Source organism: Gobius niger, assembly GCF_951799975.1.
Source record: "Gobius niger genome assembly, chromosome: 9".
NCBI lineage: Eukaryota > Metazoa > Chordata > Actinopteri > Gobiiformes > Gobiidae > Gobius > Gobius niger.
The window spans coordinates 37257078-37271030 of NC_136860.1; the positions used below are offsets into that span (position 1 = coordinate 37257078).

The 13953-nt window shown below is 45.8% G+C and overlaps 1 protein-coding gene across 1 annotated transcript; it reads right to left on the reverse strand.

The window, feature by feature from the left end:
* Nucleotides 1-5143: 5143 nt before the first annotated feature.
* LOC306967620 (olfactory receptor 51L1-like) lies at nucleotides 5144-5992 on the reverse strand (the record flags this gene model as incomplete). Its single annotated transcript, XM_079562702.1, has 1 exon — nucleotides 5144-5992. One exon carries the CDS (start codon nucleotides 5990-5992, stop codon nucleotides 5144-5146), a length of 849 nt encoding a protein of 282 aa, XP_079418828.1.
* Nucleotides 5993-13953: the final 7961 nt, after the last annotated feature.

The following is a 13953-nucleotide window of genomic DNA, read 5'->3' on the forward strand; positions in this document are numbered from 1 at the left end:
CCTGTTCCTTTAAGCCGCTTAAAAGAAAAAGCACAGAAAAGCATCAGCAGAAACACAGGTCATTCAGTCCTGTTTGTGTCTTAGTTTAGTTGATTAGTTTATTTCAACGGGGACAATGTGCACTTTGCGACTCTGCAGTCTCTTACTCTGCAGTCACTGCAACTCGTGGACCCGGAGGTGGAGGAGCTGAGGGGCAGGAGGGTGTTAGCCAAGCTCACCTCCATCATGGACAACACCTCCCACCCACTGCACGGGACTGTAGAGGAGCTGAGCAGCTCTTTCAGTGGCAGACGGAGACACCCTCAGGTCCTTCATCCCCACTGCTGTCAGACTGAACAACAAGACTGTGAAGTCACACTCCCCATCGACGTCACTTTATAAACCACTGTGATTATGAACCCGCACTGATAACACTGACTTTTCTTTAGTCTGGTTATTTTATTTCTTATTGTTGGCAGTCATTCTGTATCAGACACCTCTATTTACTATTCAGTTGTGTGCACATGTCCTGTATATTCTGCACACCCTGAGTGTCTCTGAGAGCTGAATGTGAACCAGATCAATGAAGGGTTGTCTTATCTCAGGTCCCGCTCATCTGTTCAGAACAGAGCTGGAGGCGCAGTGTCTGAAGGCCTTTGCTGTTCTCTTGTTTCGAAGGCCTGACTCTAAGCACCCAAAGCACATGGCTATTTAATATGTGTAAACAAAAGGACATATACTTTAGTGCTCCCGATTACTCTGTTCTGACTCCACTTTAAAGGCTAAAGGGAAGCACTGGAAGAGACTCTTCAGTGAGTGAATATGCTGCATCTACGGTGGACGTTAGCTCTAGCCATGGTAGCATTAGCGGCAGGGTCGCGATTAGCTCATTTAAAATCATTTTTAATATGGAAATAGCCAGTGGGCCAGACCCCCAAGCTGGTATAAGAACTCTTATCCAAAATGTATGTTTTTTAGTAACAAATCTTTCATACTTGTTGCCTGCGCTGTTGTAAAAGCTTTTACCACAACAGCTCCATGATGGACTCATACAGTGTGACAGGATCAGAAACGAACTAATAAGTATATATGGGATGTGTGAGCGGTTCGCGGTGTAACACGCCCATCTCTACCTCTGAGAACTGATACCAAAAACATCATATACAAATATTGTTCACAATATATTTATTGATAAACAAGGCATGACCACAAAGGACTTTTAAGTTAAGATTTTAAAGAGGGGGTATTATGGAAAATGGACTCTTTCCAGCTTTCCATCATGTTATTCTGTCACTCCCTCATTAAAAACATGGCTGAAGTGTTGCCTTGGCACATTCACGTATTTCTGAGTAATCTGTAAAAACTCTGATGGCGGCCATTTTAGGGATAGGTTTGCCTGAGTCCTCCTAGGAACGCCCCCACCTCCTGGAGACGCCTCCGAGCTTTGGTCACCAGCCGAGTAACCAACCACTGCTCCTCAGCAGAACCCCCTCCCCACTGATGCCACAGACAGCGTGTGGAGGGGGCGTGTCTAAAGGCTCAGAGGTTCTTAAAGAGACAGAGGCCTATTTCAAGACATTCACTACAGCCATTTTGAGAGAGACATTTTATACAAGGCAGTTATTCTAATGTACTGCATTTACAGACCAACAGAAGGTTTGTCATCATTGTAGTGAGATATAGACTGGTGCTGTGGGACTGACAAAAGCAGAATACCCCCTCTTTAACTTTGCTGTGAGGATAAGAGGCATTTCCATTGAATTAATTGTTGTTTAAATCAGCCTTTTTTGCAGTGACAAAGATTAAAATGCAACTACATTCCTAAAAAAAAAGAGAGAAAAGTTTATTAGCACATTTACTTTTATAGCTCCTCTTTTAATACTACTTTTATTTATTCTTATGTATCATCAAAACCCTGTGTGTGTGTTTTCCAGTGGGGCCCCCTGTAGTGGGGCCCCAGTCCCTCTGCTGCCTGTGCCAGCTCCGCCTCTGTTCCTGCTCCCTCTGTAGCTGCTCCTCACAGACAGTCTAACTTTAGCCAGAACTCCTGATTTTGTGTTGCTTTTGATCCCGGGCAGAGTCAGTGGTCGGAATTAGAAGAAATGTGGATTTAGTGCCAGTTTTGATGCTTTTAAATGCTTTTTTATAGCCTTAGGTTTGTTATAATTAATATTAAATTTGAATGCCCTGCGGAAACCCTGACAAATACAGCATTGGGCATTAAAATGACATTAAAAGTGTTATATTTGACGTCCTGTGACCTGTAAACCCTGGAATAGTACTAAAGATGTACAGTAATTAAAACAATACTCATTAAAGTCTGATGAGATTTCTTCAAAAACATCATTAACCTCTTAACCTCCACCTAAACTGAGTGCATTTTCTCCATTTTTAGCTTTACCCAAATCTACAAGCTTCTCAACTGGAGCTTCCAGACTATAGGCCAGAGCAACACAAAGCCAAGACCGAGAAAAGTGATGTTAACGGATCTTTTAAATCACATTTTTGCCACTTTTCTGAGTTTCAGTCACTTTTTTGCTTTGATTCGATTGTAAATGTAACTACACTTTACACTCGCACTGTTTATATATATATATATACTTAGATCACGGATGTGTTTGAACTGATATTGATTTGCAAGACGTTACGCGACTGTGTACCTTGTTGCCTCCCACACTCCTACTCAAATATAATATCAACTATATACAACACAATACTCGGGAAGGCCTGAGGTAACCGGTACTCGAGTGGGACCACCCCCCTTGGACCACCACCCTGGGACCAGGCTCTTGTAATGCACTGACCAGGACCCCCAAAGGCTCCTCGTTTGAGCAGGAGGTGGGCTGGTGCTCGAAGAGGGCGCCCCCTTCAGGCAACAGCTTCCCAAATCTTGCTTCTTTTAACGCATGGACCAGGACACATTGAAATGTACTCACAGATGACAAAACATTAAAGACACACAAGAAGGAAACTATATGTTTATATATGCACGTACTGTCCATGTACAGGTGTATATACATATATATAATATATATATAAATATGGCAATGATGATACTACATGGGGCAGTATCAGACGGCAGCAATAATCTGTGACCATTCGATGTTAAAGAATAGGGCCGGATTTAAGTATAATGCCCCCCCCCCCCCATAATCAATCAATCAATATTTATCTATATAGCGCCTTAACAACATCTGTACATGTACGGTATTACATACACTGTATGTCTGTCTGTGCGGAGGTAACGTCTTAAACATAGCACTAGTGTAAAAAAAAAAGCAGTTTGACACAATTTGAGCTCCAGGGCCCTCACGGAAGAACCTTTGCTACTGCCAGACTGGGGGGGGACTCATTTAAAAGGGGGGTCTGGGGCTCCTCCCACAGAGATGTTTTTATTTTAATGCCGCATTTTGGTGCATTTTAACAAACCAATAGAAACATATTTATTCCCAGTGTCAACTCAATGAAAATGACCTGGTTTAGACCTGGTTTAGTCCTGGTTTAGTCCTGATTTAGTCCTGGTTTAGACCTGGTTTAGACCTGGTTTAGTCCTGGTTTAGACCTGGTTTAGACCTGGTTTAGTCCTGGTTTAGACCTGGTTTAGACCTGGTTTAGTCCTGGTTTAGTCCTGGTTTAGACCTGGTTTAGACCAGGTTTAGTCCTGGTTTAGACCTGGTTTAGACCTGGTTTAGTCCTGGTTTAGTCCTGGTTTAGACCTGGTTTAGACCAGGTTTAGTCCTGGTTTAGACCTGGTTTAGACCTGGTTTAGTCCTGGTTTAGACCTGGTTTAGTCCTGGTTTAGACCTGGTTTAGACCTGGTTTAGACCTGGTTTAGTCCTGGTTTAGTCCTGGTTTAGTCCTGGTTTAGACCTGGTTTAGTCCTGGTTTAGCCCTGGTTTAGTCCTGGTTTAGTCCTGGTTTAGACCTGGTTTAGTCCTGGTTTAGCCCTGGTTTAGTCCTGGTTTAGTCCTGGTTTAGACCTGGTTTAGTCCTGGTTTAGACCTGGTTTAGACCTGGTTTAGACCTGGTTTAGTCCTGGTTTAGTCTTGGTTTAGTCTTGGTTTAGTCTTGGTTTAGTCCTGGTTTAGTCCAGGTTTAGTCCTGGTTTAGTCCTGGTTTAGACCTGGTTTAGACCTGGTTTAGACCAGGTTTAGTCCTGGTTTAGACCTGGTTTAGACCTGGTTTAGACCTGGTTTAGTCCTGGTTTAGACCTGGTTTAGACCTGGTTTAGACCAGGTTTAGTCCTGGTTTAGACCTGGTTTAGACCTGGTTTAGACCTGGTTTAGACCAGGTTTAGTCTTGGTTTAGTCCTGGTTTAGTCCAGGTTTAGTCCTGGTTTAGTCCTGGTTTAGACCTGGTTTAGACCTGGTTTAGACCAGGTTTAGTCCTGGTTTAGACCTGGTTTAGACCTGGTTTAGACCTGGTTTAGACCAGGTTTAGTCCTGGCCTAGTCCTGGTTTATCCTCGGCTGTACTGAGCCGCACGGCAGGTTGAAGGGCCCCTGGGCTTAGCCCCTGTGGGCCCTGCATAAGTCCAGCCTTGAGTACAATGTTCTGTAAGACAGTTTTGTAAACTCTATACATCAAAAGTCTATGTAAAGTGTTTGATTATGAATCTACATCACAAACTATGTGTTGATCATGGTTATGTACATCTTATCATAATGAGCTGGTTTCAGAGAACAAACCAATGTGACCAAACTGCAGTTGTAAAGTCGTACGTTGAATGGGGTCGGTAAACACAAACACATAGATAGAAAGAGTGGGACAGGAAGGAAAAAAAAATAAAAATAAATAATAAAATAATAAAATAAAATAAAACTCCCCCACCTGCATCATGTACTACCCACATATCACAAAGTTTTTGATGCACCACACAAGGACAGAGATGCAGAACTTAATGTTGTAGTTTCCTGTCTGTTTTCTTCCTTTCTTCCTCCAAATCTAAATGGTTTATATGATTTCAATCTTTAATGTTTACCCTTCCTCATGTTCATCACCCCATTCAGTTTACCTTAACCTCTATTATTATTGTTTCTTTACTATTATTTGTTACGATCATCATTTTTCATGTTCTGCGATTTGTTTCCCATGATTTATTATTTGCTTTTTTTGTTTTCATATCTCACACCTGCTCAGCCCTGTTTGCTTCGGCCTTTGGGGCATCATTGTGTTTCTTTTTTTAAACCATGTGCTTGGCGACTGCTCTTGATTGCTTTGATCTTAAAGCGCCGGGCGAAGGCGGCTCGGATCTGCGGCAGCTTCAGGCCGTAGATGAGCGGGTTGTTGAGCGACGGCACCATCAGATACTCCAGCGACAAAACCGCCGTGACGATAGGGTCGACTTTACTGTTGTACTTTGTAATGGCCACTTCCAGGAAAAAGGAGGACGAATAAGTCACGAACGTCACCAAATGCGGGACGCAGGTCTGCAGCGCCTTCCCTCTCACCTCGGCGCCGCCTCGCCTGCACACGGCGAGGATGCGGGCGTACGAGTAAAGCACGAAGAAGAACGGGAGGAAAACGGACGCGTACGTGATAACCTGACCGACGATATCGCTGCGAGTCGTTCCCACGCAAGAGTTGTCGAGGATGGGCCTGTTCGCGCAGAAAATCCTCTCCAGCTTGTTCCCGCACAGGGGGAGCTCCACCGTGAGACTCATGGTGGAGCCGACGGACAGCGCGGGGTGGAGGACGGCGGCGGCCCACAGGAAACCCGCCTTCCTCACGCTCATTCTGCTGCGGTAGCGGAGAGGCTGGCAGATGGCCACGAGCCGGTCGTACGCCATGACGGCCAGGATGCTGAACTCGGAGAAGGCGTAGGTGTAGACGACGTAGATCTGGACGAAACACGAGGGCCGCGAGATGAAGTGAGTGTCGGACAACAGATCGAGCAAAAACCTGGGGAAGAAGCCGCTGGAGCCGTACAGGGAGTTCACGGACAGGCAGCAGATGAAGACGTACATGGGCTCGTGCAGAGACTTCTCCAGGACGATGGTTATGATGAGGCACATGTTAGCAGAGATTATCGTCACGTAAACCAGAAAGCACAGAGCGAAGAACAGGTATCTAATGTTTCCATAGTCTACAAACAGCGTCAGTTCGAAAAATGTGGGATTAGGTCTGCTGCTGTTCATTTTAAGTAACAAAGCTATTATGTTAAATACGATATAGGATTGAGTTTAAGTTTGAAGCCCAGGCTGCCTTCAGACTTGTGTGTGAGGCGACAGTTGGACACGTCTGCCTGCAGCCACCATTCAGCATGAGCAGTTATAGGTTTCTGCTGCTAGGATACGAGCAAAGCCACACTATTGTTTCCCGATGGTATTCAGCGACGATGATGATGAGAGGTCAAAACACCGCAAAACAACACGAATACAGTTAATGGGCTTTATTCACAAATCAAAACAGAAAATCTTTAGCTTTAACAAATCCTATGAAGCCATTTTCTTTATAATGAGGTGCATGATTCATGATGAATTCATTGCTTAATCCAGTGGTTCTCAACCTTTTGGAGACGTGACCCCCATTATAACAGGTGAAGGGGTTCGTGACCCCCCGCCCGGGTCACACCGTGAGAAACAGGAACATTAGCCGACATATTGGATTTTCAATGAGCCGTGCTGGAAGACACATGTCTGCTCTCCGGAACAGACAATAAAGCTCTATTCTATTCTATTCTATTCTATTCTATTCTATTCTATTCTATTCTATTCTATTCTATTCTATTCTATTCTATTCTATTCTATTCTATTCTATTCTGTAATTCTTATAAAACAAAGATAAAAAACAAATGGCTGAAATAAAATTCATCAAACTACAAACAAATAATGACACACAACACATGCAACAATAAACAATGGATTATACGCTAATGAAGATATGTATATTTTATCTAAATCAGGGGTGTCCAAATGTGGCCCTCAGACCAATTTTTATTGGCCCTCAGGCTGCTTGCTGAATCAGTTCACATCATCAGAGATGGTCCTTTTTATTTAATATGTAATAATTCTACACAATTCTAACCAAACAACTAACCTTTCACTGTGAGACAGAGCTGGCATGAAGGTTTAAGCATAAATAAAGGCATGAGGCACAATTTAAACCTCTGCTACTCGAAGGTTTCGTGGAACTAACCACCGACCCATGGCCCTTTACCCCGTGTACGCTCCAATATGTGGCCCCCCATGAAAAAACGTTGGAAACCCCTGATCCCCAACCCCCAAATTCGTCTCCCGATTCCCTTGGGGTCCCGACCCCCAGGTTGAGAACCAATGGCTTAATCATGACTTCATCATGTATTAACATGAGTTCATAAGTTTACAGTTAATTAAGGCAATGCATTCACTGGTGATCAGGAGGAATAAATCACAATCAGTTCTGTTTGCAGAAGGTTCATACTGCCCCAGGTGTGGGATAAGGTGTAGGCTCCCTTGTCCCGTTCATAGACAGCACACCTGGGACGCCGGCCTGGAGAAGGCGCCAGTCAGTAGAGGGCGCAAGCTCTGCCTGCTGACTGGAACATCCATGTTAGCTGCTACGACACGGCACCTCCAACACCAGGGGGCGCTGCTGAGGAAGATCACAGGAAGTGATCAAAACTAGTCAAGCAGGTAAACTAAAGCTTCTGTCTTATAATAAGAAACAAAACTGTAATACACAATCAATTCTGTCCAGAAGATACAGACGGGGACAAGGACCAAGCTGCAAACTTCATTATTAAAGCCTATTCATGCTCCACAAGACGCACCCTGAGCTGCAGAACAAAATGAAGTCACTTTCGTCGCCATGGAAACGTTTTGAAACTGACGACAGTTCCAGGGCGACGAGGCAAACGTGACTTCATTTGGTTCTGCAGCTCAGGGTGCAAGAACAAGAAGTTATTGCGTCTTGTGGAGTATGAATAGGCCTGACACTCCGACTGGGCTGCGAGAACTCTGGCTGTGATTGGCTGGATTTTTAGTGGGCGGGGTTATCTCTGCGGAAGCGGGAAGCGAGAATCCAATGTTTACGTCCAAACACCGGTGCGGAAAACGGAGACAACATGGATAGTTCTGAGGCACCGCTCGCGGCAGTAAAACACTTCGCTGAAAGACAAGGACACGCACATGTAAAGATGTCTGGCGCTGCCTGCGTGAAAGAGGCGAGTGATACAGAAAAAAGTGGTTCAGGCTCGTGGACAGAGGGAGACCAGGCTTGTAAACCTTAGACCTTCATCAAACACCGGGAAACGTCACCAACATGTTCAGTGAAGGTTCTTGGATGGACAAAACCTGTACTGAGCTACAAAGACGTCAAACATGGTTTTGCCGAAGCTTTTAACGTTAACGTTTTCTAACATAATAAACCAGCGGGAGATGTGGCTAAACATGAAGTCAATCTTCAAAATGTTTGCAATATCGTGACTGATACATTTTATAATAGTTTGAACTCAAATGGCTCGTTTTATTTCGGTCATTCCTTGTTTGTTTTGGCGTAAAAAGTGGGCGTGGCCGTTCGGCAGAAACACGTCTTGTGGAGGATGAAGAGGCCTTAACTCATCATTAGTTCATTGTGAGTCGTGGAGCGGGTTCGTCTCATGATCGGAAAGGTCTGTGTTTCGAATCCCAGTTCCAGAAGATGCACACTGTCCTTGTGTCCTTGGGCAAGACACTTCACCCTCCTTGCTCCAGTGTCTGTGCATATTTGTGGATGAATGAGAGTGTGAATGGGTGACTGGCTGTAAAGCGCTTTAGGCCTAGTGAATGTAGGACGGCGCTATGGAAGTTAAGGCTATTTACCATTTATACAAGGAGACCTGCTCTTTCAGATTAGATTTCATGAATGTAAATAACAAACATTCTTTTCTCTCCGCCACTGACCAGATGTCCAGAGGAGTCTGTGTCCAGGATGAGTGGCCAGTGCAGAGCAGGCCGTGCCCACACTGGTCAGACCGTGAGACAGTCCACCAGATGTGGCCCGTCCCATGTGTGACTTTCTGCTCCTTTGCCTCACAGCATCCCGGCGAGGGAATCTGGCATCGATATCAGAGCCGATACTGAAAGAACACGATATCGGGAATCAGCTACAAATACCTGATACTGAACTGATGCCAGTTTTGACCTCACCGCTTTAAAAACACAACTTTCACCAACGAAGTGTCAGTGAATGTGGACCTGCCGTTCTGAAGCCGAGAACCAGGAGGATTCAATCCCTCAGTTAGTTTTAACCTCCACAAATTAAATGTATTTTTGATCGCAACGCAAAAGGCCGCAGCTAGCAACACCATGCAAAAGCTAGCTGGGACAGAAACTATGACAGAAATACCTAAAAAAGCCAAATGAAATAAAATAACTCATGCTGGAGTGGCCTGTGGTTCAGTTTAAGAAATGCACAGGTTATAATGATCAGATCACTTTGTGTGAGTGGTTTATGTTATTGTGAACTAAAAGCCTGTCATGCAGCCAAGGATCTAAAGAAACAAAGTCCAGTGATTCTTAAATGTTTCTCTGTTGTTTTAATAATAGATAAAACTGATGCTAATTGATCGTGACAAGTAGAGAAAGGAGAAGAAAGACTTTATTGATCTTAAAATGGAGAAAGACACTTTGAAGAAAGTCTCTTGGCTTTGGTCAATATCGGATATCGGCAGACACCAATCGCATCAATATCGGTATCGGAAGCAAAAATAGCTGTGCAGAGAACGCTGCTGTGATGAACATTAACTTTTTTGTTTTTTTAAAGCACAAAAATGTTTGGATCTGTCACTAAATGAATGGTGCCGTCCAAAATGGAAAGGTCCTCAGCTTGGATTGATGGAGGTTTATGGACAAGTGCAGATTTGTGCTTCTTGACTGTGACAGACTGCAGAGAGAGTCTTGGTTCTGTTATGTGGGCCGTGTTTTTATTCCTAACAAAAATGTCACAAAGCAACAGTTACCACAAATAGACAAAGTGTGATTTAACATGACTATAGCGTGGACAGCGGCTTATATCAGGCATGAGCTCACACTTAAGTTCTCCTGAGTAACTTTATCTTGACACGTTTAGCGATGGCAGCTCTGATCAGGGGCAGCTTCAGCCCATAGATGAGAGGGTTATTGATCGAAGGCACGATCAGATACTCCATTGACAAAACAGCTGTGATTACTGGGTTGATTTTATTTGTGTAAAATCTGGCCAGTGTCAGCTCGATAAACACGGAGCAGGAGTAGGTCACAAAGGTCACCATGTGTGGGACGCAGGTTTGCAACGCCTTCCCTCTCACCTCAGCGCTGCCTCTTTTGCAGACGATGAGGATACGCATGTACGAGTAAAGCACAAACAGCAGAGGGATTATTACAGTCCCAACAGCCACGTACAATCCCACTATATCATTAGAGGAAGTGTCCACGCAAGAATGTGCCACGATACGCGAGTTTGTGCAGAAAACCCCGGGTAGTTTGTTTCCACAAAGAGGCAACGCAATGGTCAGTGATAAACAATGGCCAACAGCAAAAATGGGATAAACTACAGCGGCTGTCCAGAGACAAACCACCTTCTTTACGGTCATTTTAGTGTGATAGTGAAGGGGCTGGCAGATGGCCACGAGCCTGTCGTAAGCCATGGCTCCCAGGATCGTGAACTCACATGAAACATAAGTATAAAGGACATAGATCTGAGTGAAACATGAAGGTCGTGAGATAAAATGAGTGTCCGACAACAGATCATACAAAAACCTGGGAAAGAAACCAGTGGAGCCGTACAGTGAGTTCACAGACAAGCAGCAGATAAAGATATACATCGGCTGGTGCAGAGATTTCTCCAGAATAATAGTGACGAGGATGATCATGTTTGCAGAGATTATTGTCAAGTAAATCAACAAGCACAGCATGAAAAATAGATATCGAAGGCGCCCATAGTCGGAAAAAAGTGTCAGCTGGAAATAGGGGGGATTCTGGCTGAAGTTCCTCATTTCTTTTTGTGGTCTACAAGAGAACAATGAGAAAAAAACAAGGACTTAGTTATAGTTGTGATGCTCTCAACAAAAATGAGAAACTGTCTCACACTCCACTGTCTTATACCTTTTCCACATAAGCAGAACCACCCACAGAGAAGTTATGGCCTATTGTAAAATGGTCGTCCCCTGGAGCAAAGGAGGTTTCATTTAAAAAATATATATATAATATAATATAATGCATTATTAGGATTTAGCAAGAAAAAACTTTAATGTTGGGTGGCACGGTAGCGCAGCGGTTAGTGCTCGTGTTCACAGCTAGAAGGTCCCGGGTTTGATTCCCACCTGGATGGGGCCTTTCTGTTTGCGTAGGTTTTCTGGGTACTCCGGTTTCCCCTACCACTAAAAACACGTACAATAGGTTAGCCAGGTGTTTCTGACCATCAGCTTGGCTTCACATCTGGAGACGGGTCCCCGAGCACCAGGTTATGCTGGTTATGCTCCTACAGGTCGCCCCGGCGGCATTGAGGATGGGTCAAATGCAGAAAACACATTTTCCTATGGTGATTAATAAAGTATAACTTAGATAATGTGTATGATTATTTCATCCCTGGGTGAAGCTCTTCCGGAGGTGGGAGTTGAAGACCCCACTGACAGAGGGATCCGCCAGACGTTCCCAGCAGACCCTCACCACACGCTTGGGCCTGCCAGGTCTGACCGGCTTCCTCCCCTGCCAGCGGATCCAGCTCACCACCAGGTGGTGATCGGTTGACAGCTCAGCCCCTCTCTTTACCCGAGTGTCCGAGACACGCGGCCGGAGGTCAGACGACACAACTACAAAGTCGATCATCGACCTCCTGCCGAGGGTGTCCTGGTGCCATGTGCACTTATGGACACCCTTGTGCTCGAACATGGTGTTCGTTATGGACAAACTGCGACTAGCACAGAAGTCCAATAACAGAACACCACTCGGGTTCAGATCGGGGAGGCCGTTCTTCCCAATCACTCCCTCCCAGGTCTCACTGTCGTTACCCACGTGGGCGTTGAAGTCCCCCAGCAGAACAATGGAGTCCCCAGTCGCACCATCTAGTACCCCTCCCAGGGACTCCAAGAAGGCCGGGTACTCTGCACCGATGTTGGGCCCGTAGGCCGAGACAACGGTGAGAGACCTGTCCCCGACCCGAAGGCGTAGGGACGCGACCCTCTCGTCCACCGGGGTGAACTCCAACACGTGACGGCTGAGCTGGGGGGATATGAGCAAACCCACCCCAGCCCGCCGCCTCTCCCCGCGGGCAACTCCAGAAACATGGAGAGTCCAGCCTCTCTCCAGGAGTTGGGATCCGGAACCCAAGCTGTGCGTGGAGGTGAGCCCGACTATATCTAGCCGGTATCTCTCAACCTCCCACACAAGCTCAGGCTCCTTCCCCCCCAGCAAAGTGACGTTCCATGTCCCGAACGCCAGAAGCTGTGCATGCGGACCAGGTCGTCGAGGCACCTGCCTCTGACTGCCACCCAGTCCTCTCTGCACCCGACCCCTATGGATCCCTCTGCGGGTGGTGGGTCCACAGGAGGGCGGGCCCACGTCGTCCCTTCGGGCTGTGCCCGGCCGGGCCCCGTGAGCAGAGACCCGGCCACCAGACACTCGCGTTCGGGCCCCAACCTCAGGTCTGGCTCCAGGGTGGGGCCCCGGCTGCGCCATGCCGGGCGGCGTCACGGTCCTTGTATGTTGTACGTCCATAAGAGTCTTCTGAGCTGCTCCTCGTCTGACCCGTCACCTCGGACCTGTTTGCCATGGGAGACCCTACCAGGGGCATAAAGCCCCAGACAACAGAGCTCCTCGGATCATTCGGGCACTCAAACAACCCCACCACGTTAAGGTAGCAGTTCACGGGGTTGTAATAAAGTAGCTGATTAATTAAATTAATCACATCACATGTTTTGACCAAACACACTCCTGGATCTGAACACATGTATGACCTGAAAGACAAAGCTCTTGTATTAACGACATACTGTAAACCAGGGGTCTCCAAGCTTTTCACATGATGAGGCACTTTTCTGTAACAAAAGCGACGGAGAGCTACTAATGCATAAAAGAGGCTTGTCTAATGATGCCATTTCAACGAAAATGACTTTAATTTTATCCTTTACTCTACTTTAGAGAAAATATGATTAATGCTGAGCGAGAGCTGCTGTTTGGAGATCCCCGTTATGAGCTGTTGTTGCCGGTTGTCAATTTTGAAATGTTTTTTTGTTGTACTTTCTTCCTCGGTTTTGTCTTTTTTGTTTTTAATCTTGACATACACGGTCGTCCCAGCTCAAATGAATGATCAACAAAGGTCCTCAGCTTGGTTCGATGATGGAGGTTTATGAACAAGTGCCGTTTTGGGCTTCTTGACTGTGACAGACTGCAGAGAGAGTCTTGGTTCTATTGTGCGGACCGTGTTTTTTTCTGAACAAAAATGACAAAGAGCAACATTTACCACAAATAAACAAAGTGTATATTTAATGTGACATGGACAGCATCTACAAAAGGAGCTTATGTCAGGCATGAGCTCACACTTTACTTCACCTGAGTAACTTTATCTTGACACGTTTAGCGATGGCAGCTCTGATCAGGGGCAGCTTCAGCCCATAGATGAGAGGGTTGTTGATCGAAGGCACGATCAGATACTCCAGAGACAAAACAGCTGTGATTATTGGGTTGATTTTTTTGGTGTCAAATCTGGTCAGCAGCTGCTCGATAAACACAGAGCAGGAGTAGGTCACAAAGGTCACCATGTGTGGGAGGCAGGTTTGCAGCGCCTTCCCCCTCACCTCAGCGCTGCCTCTTTTGCAGACGATGAGGATACGCATGTACGAGTAAAGCACGAACAGCAGAGGGATTATTATTGTCGTAGCAGCCACGTACCGGCCCACAATATCGATATAGGCAGTGTCCACACAAGAATTTTCCACGACACGCCAGTTTGTGCAGAAAAGCCCAGGTAGTTTGTTTCCACACAGAGGCAACTCAACAGCCATAAATACACCGGAGCCGATGGCAAAAGCAGGATAAACTAC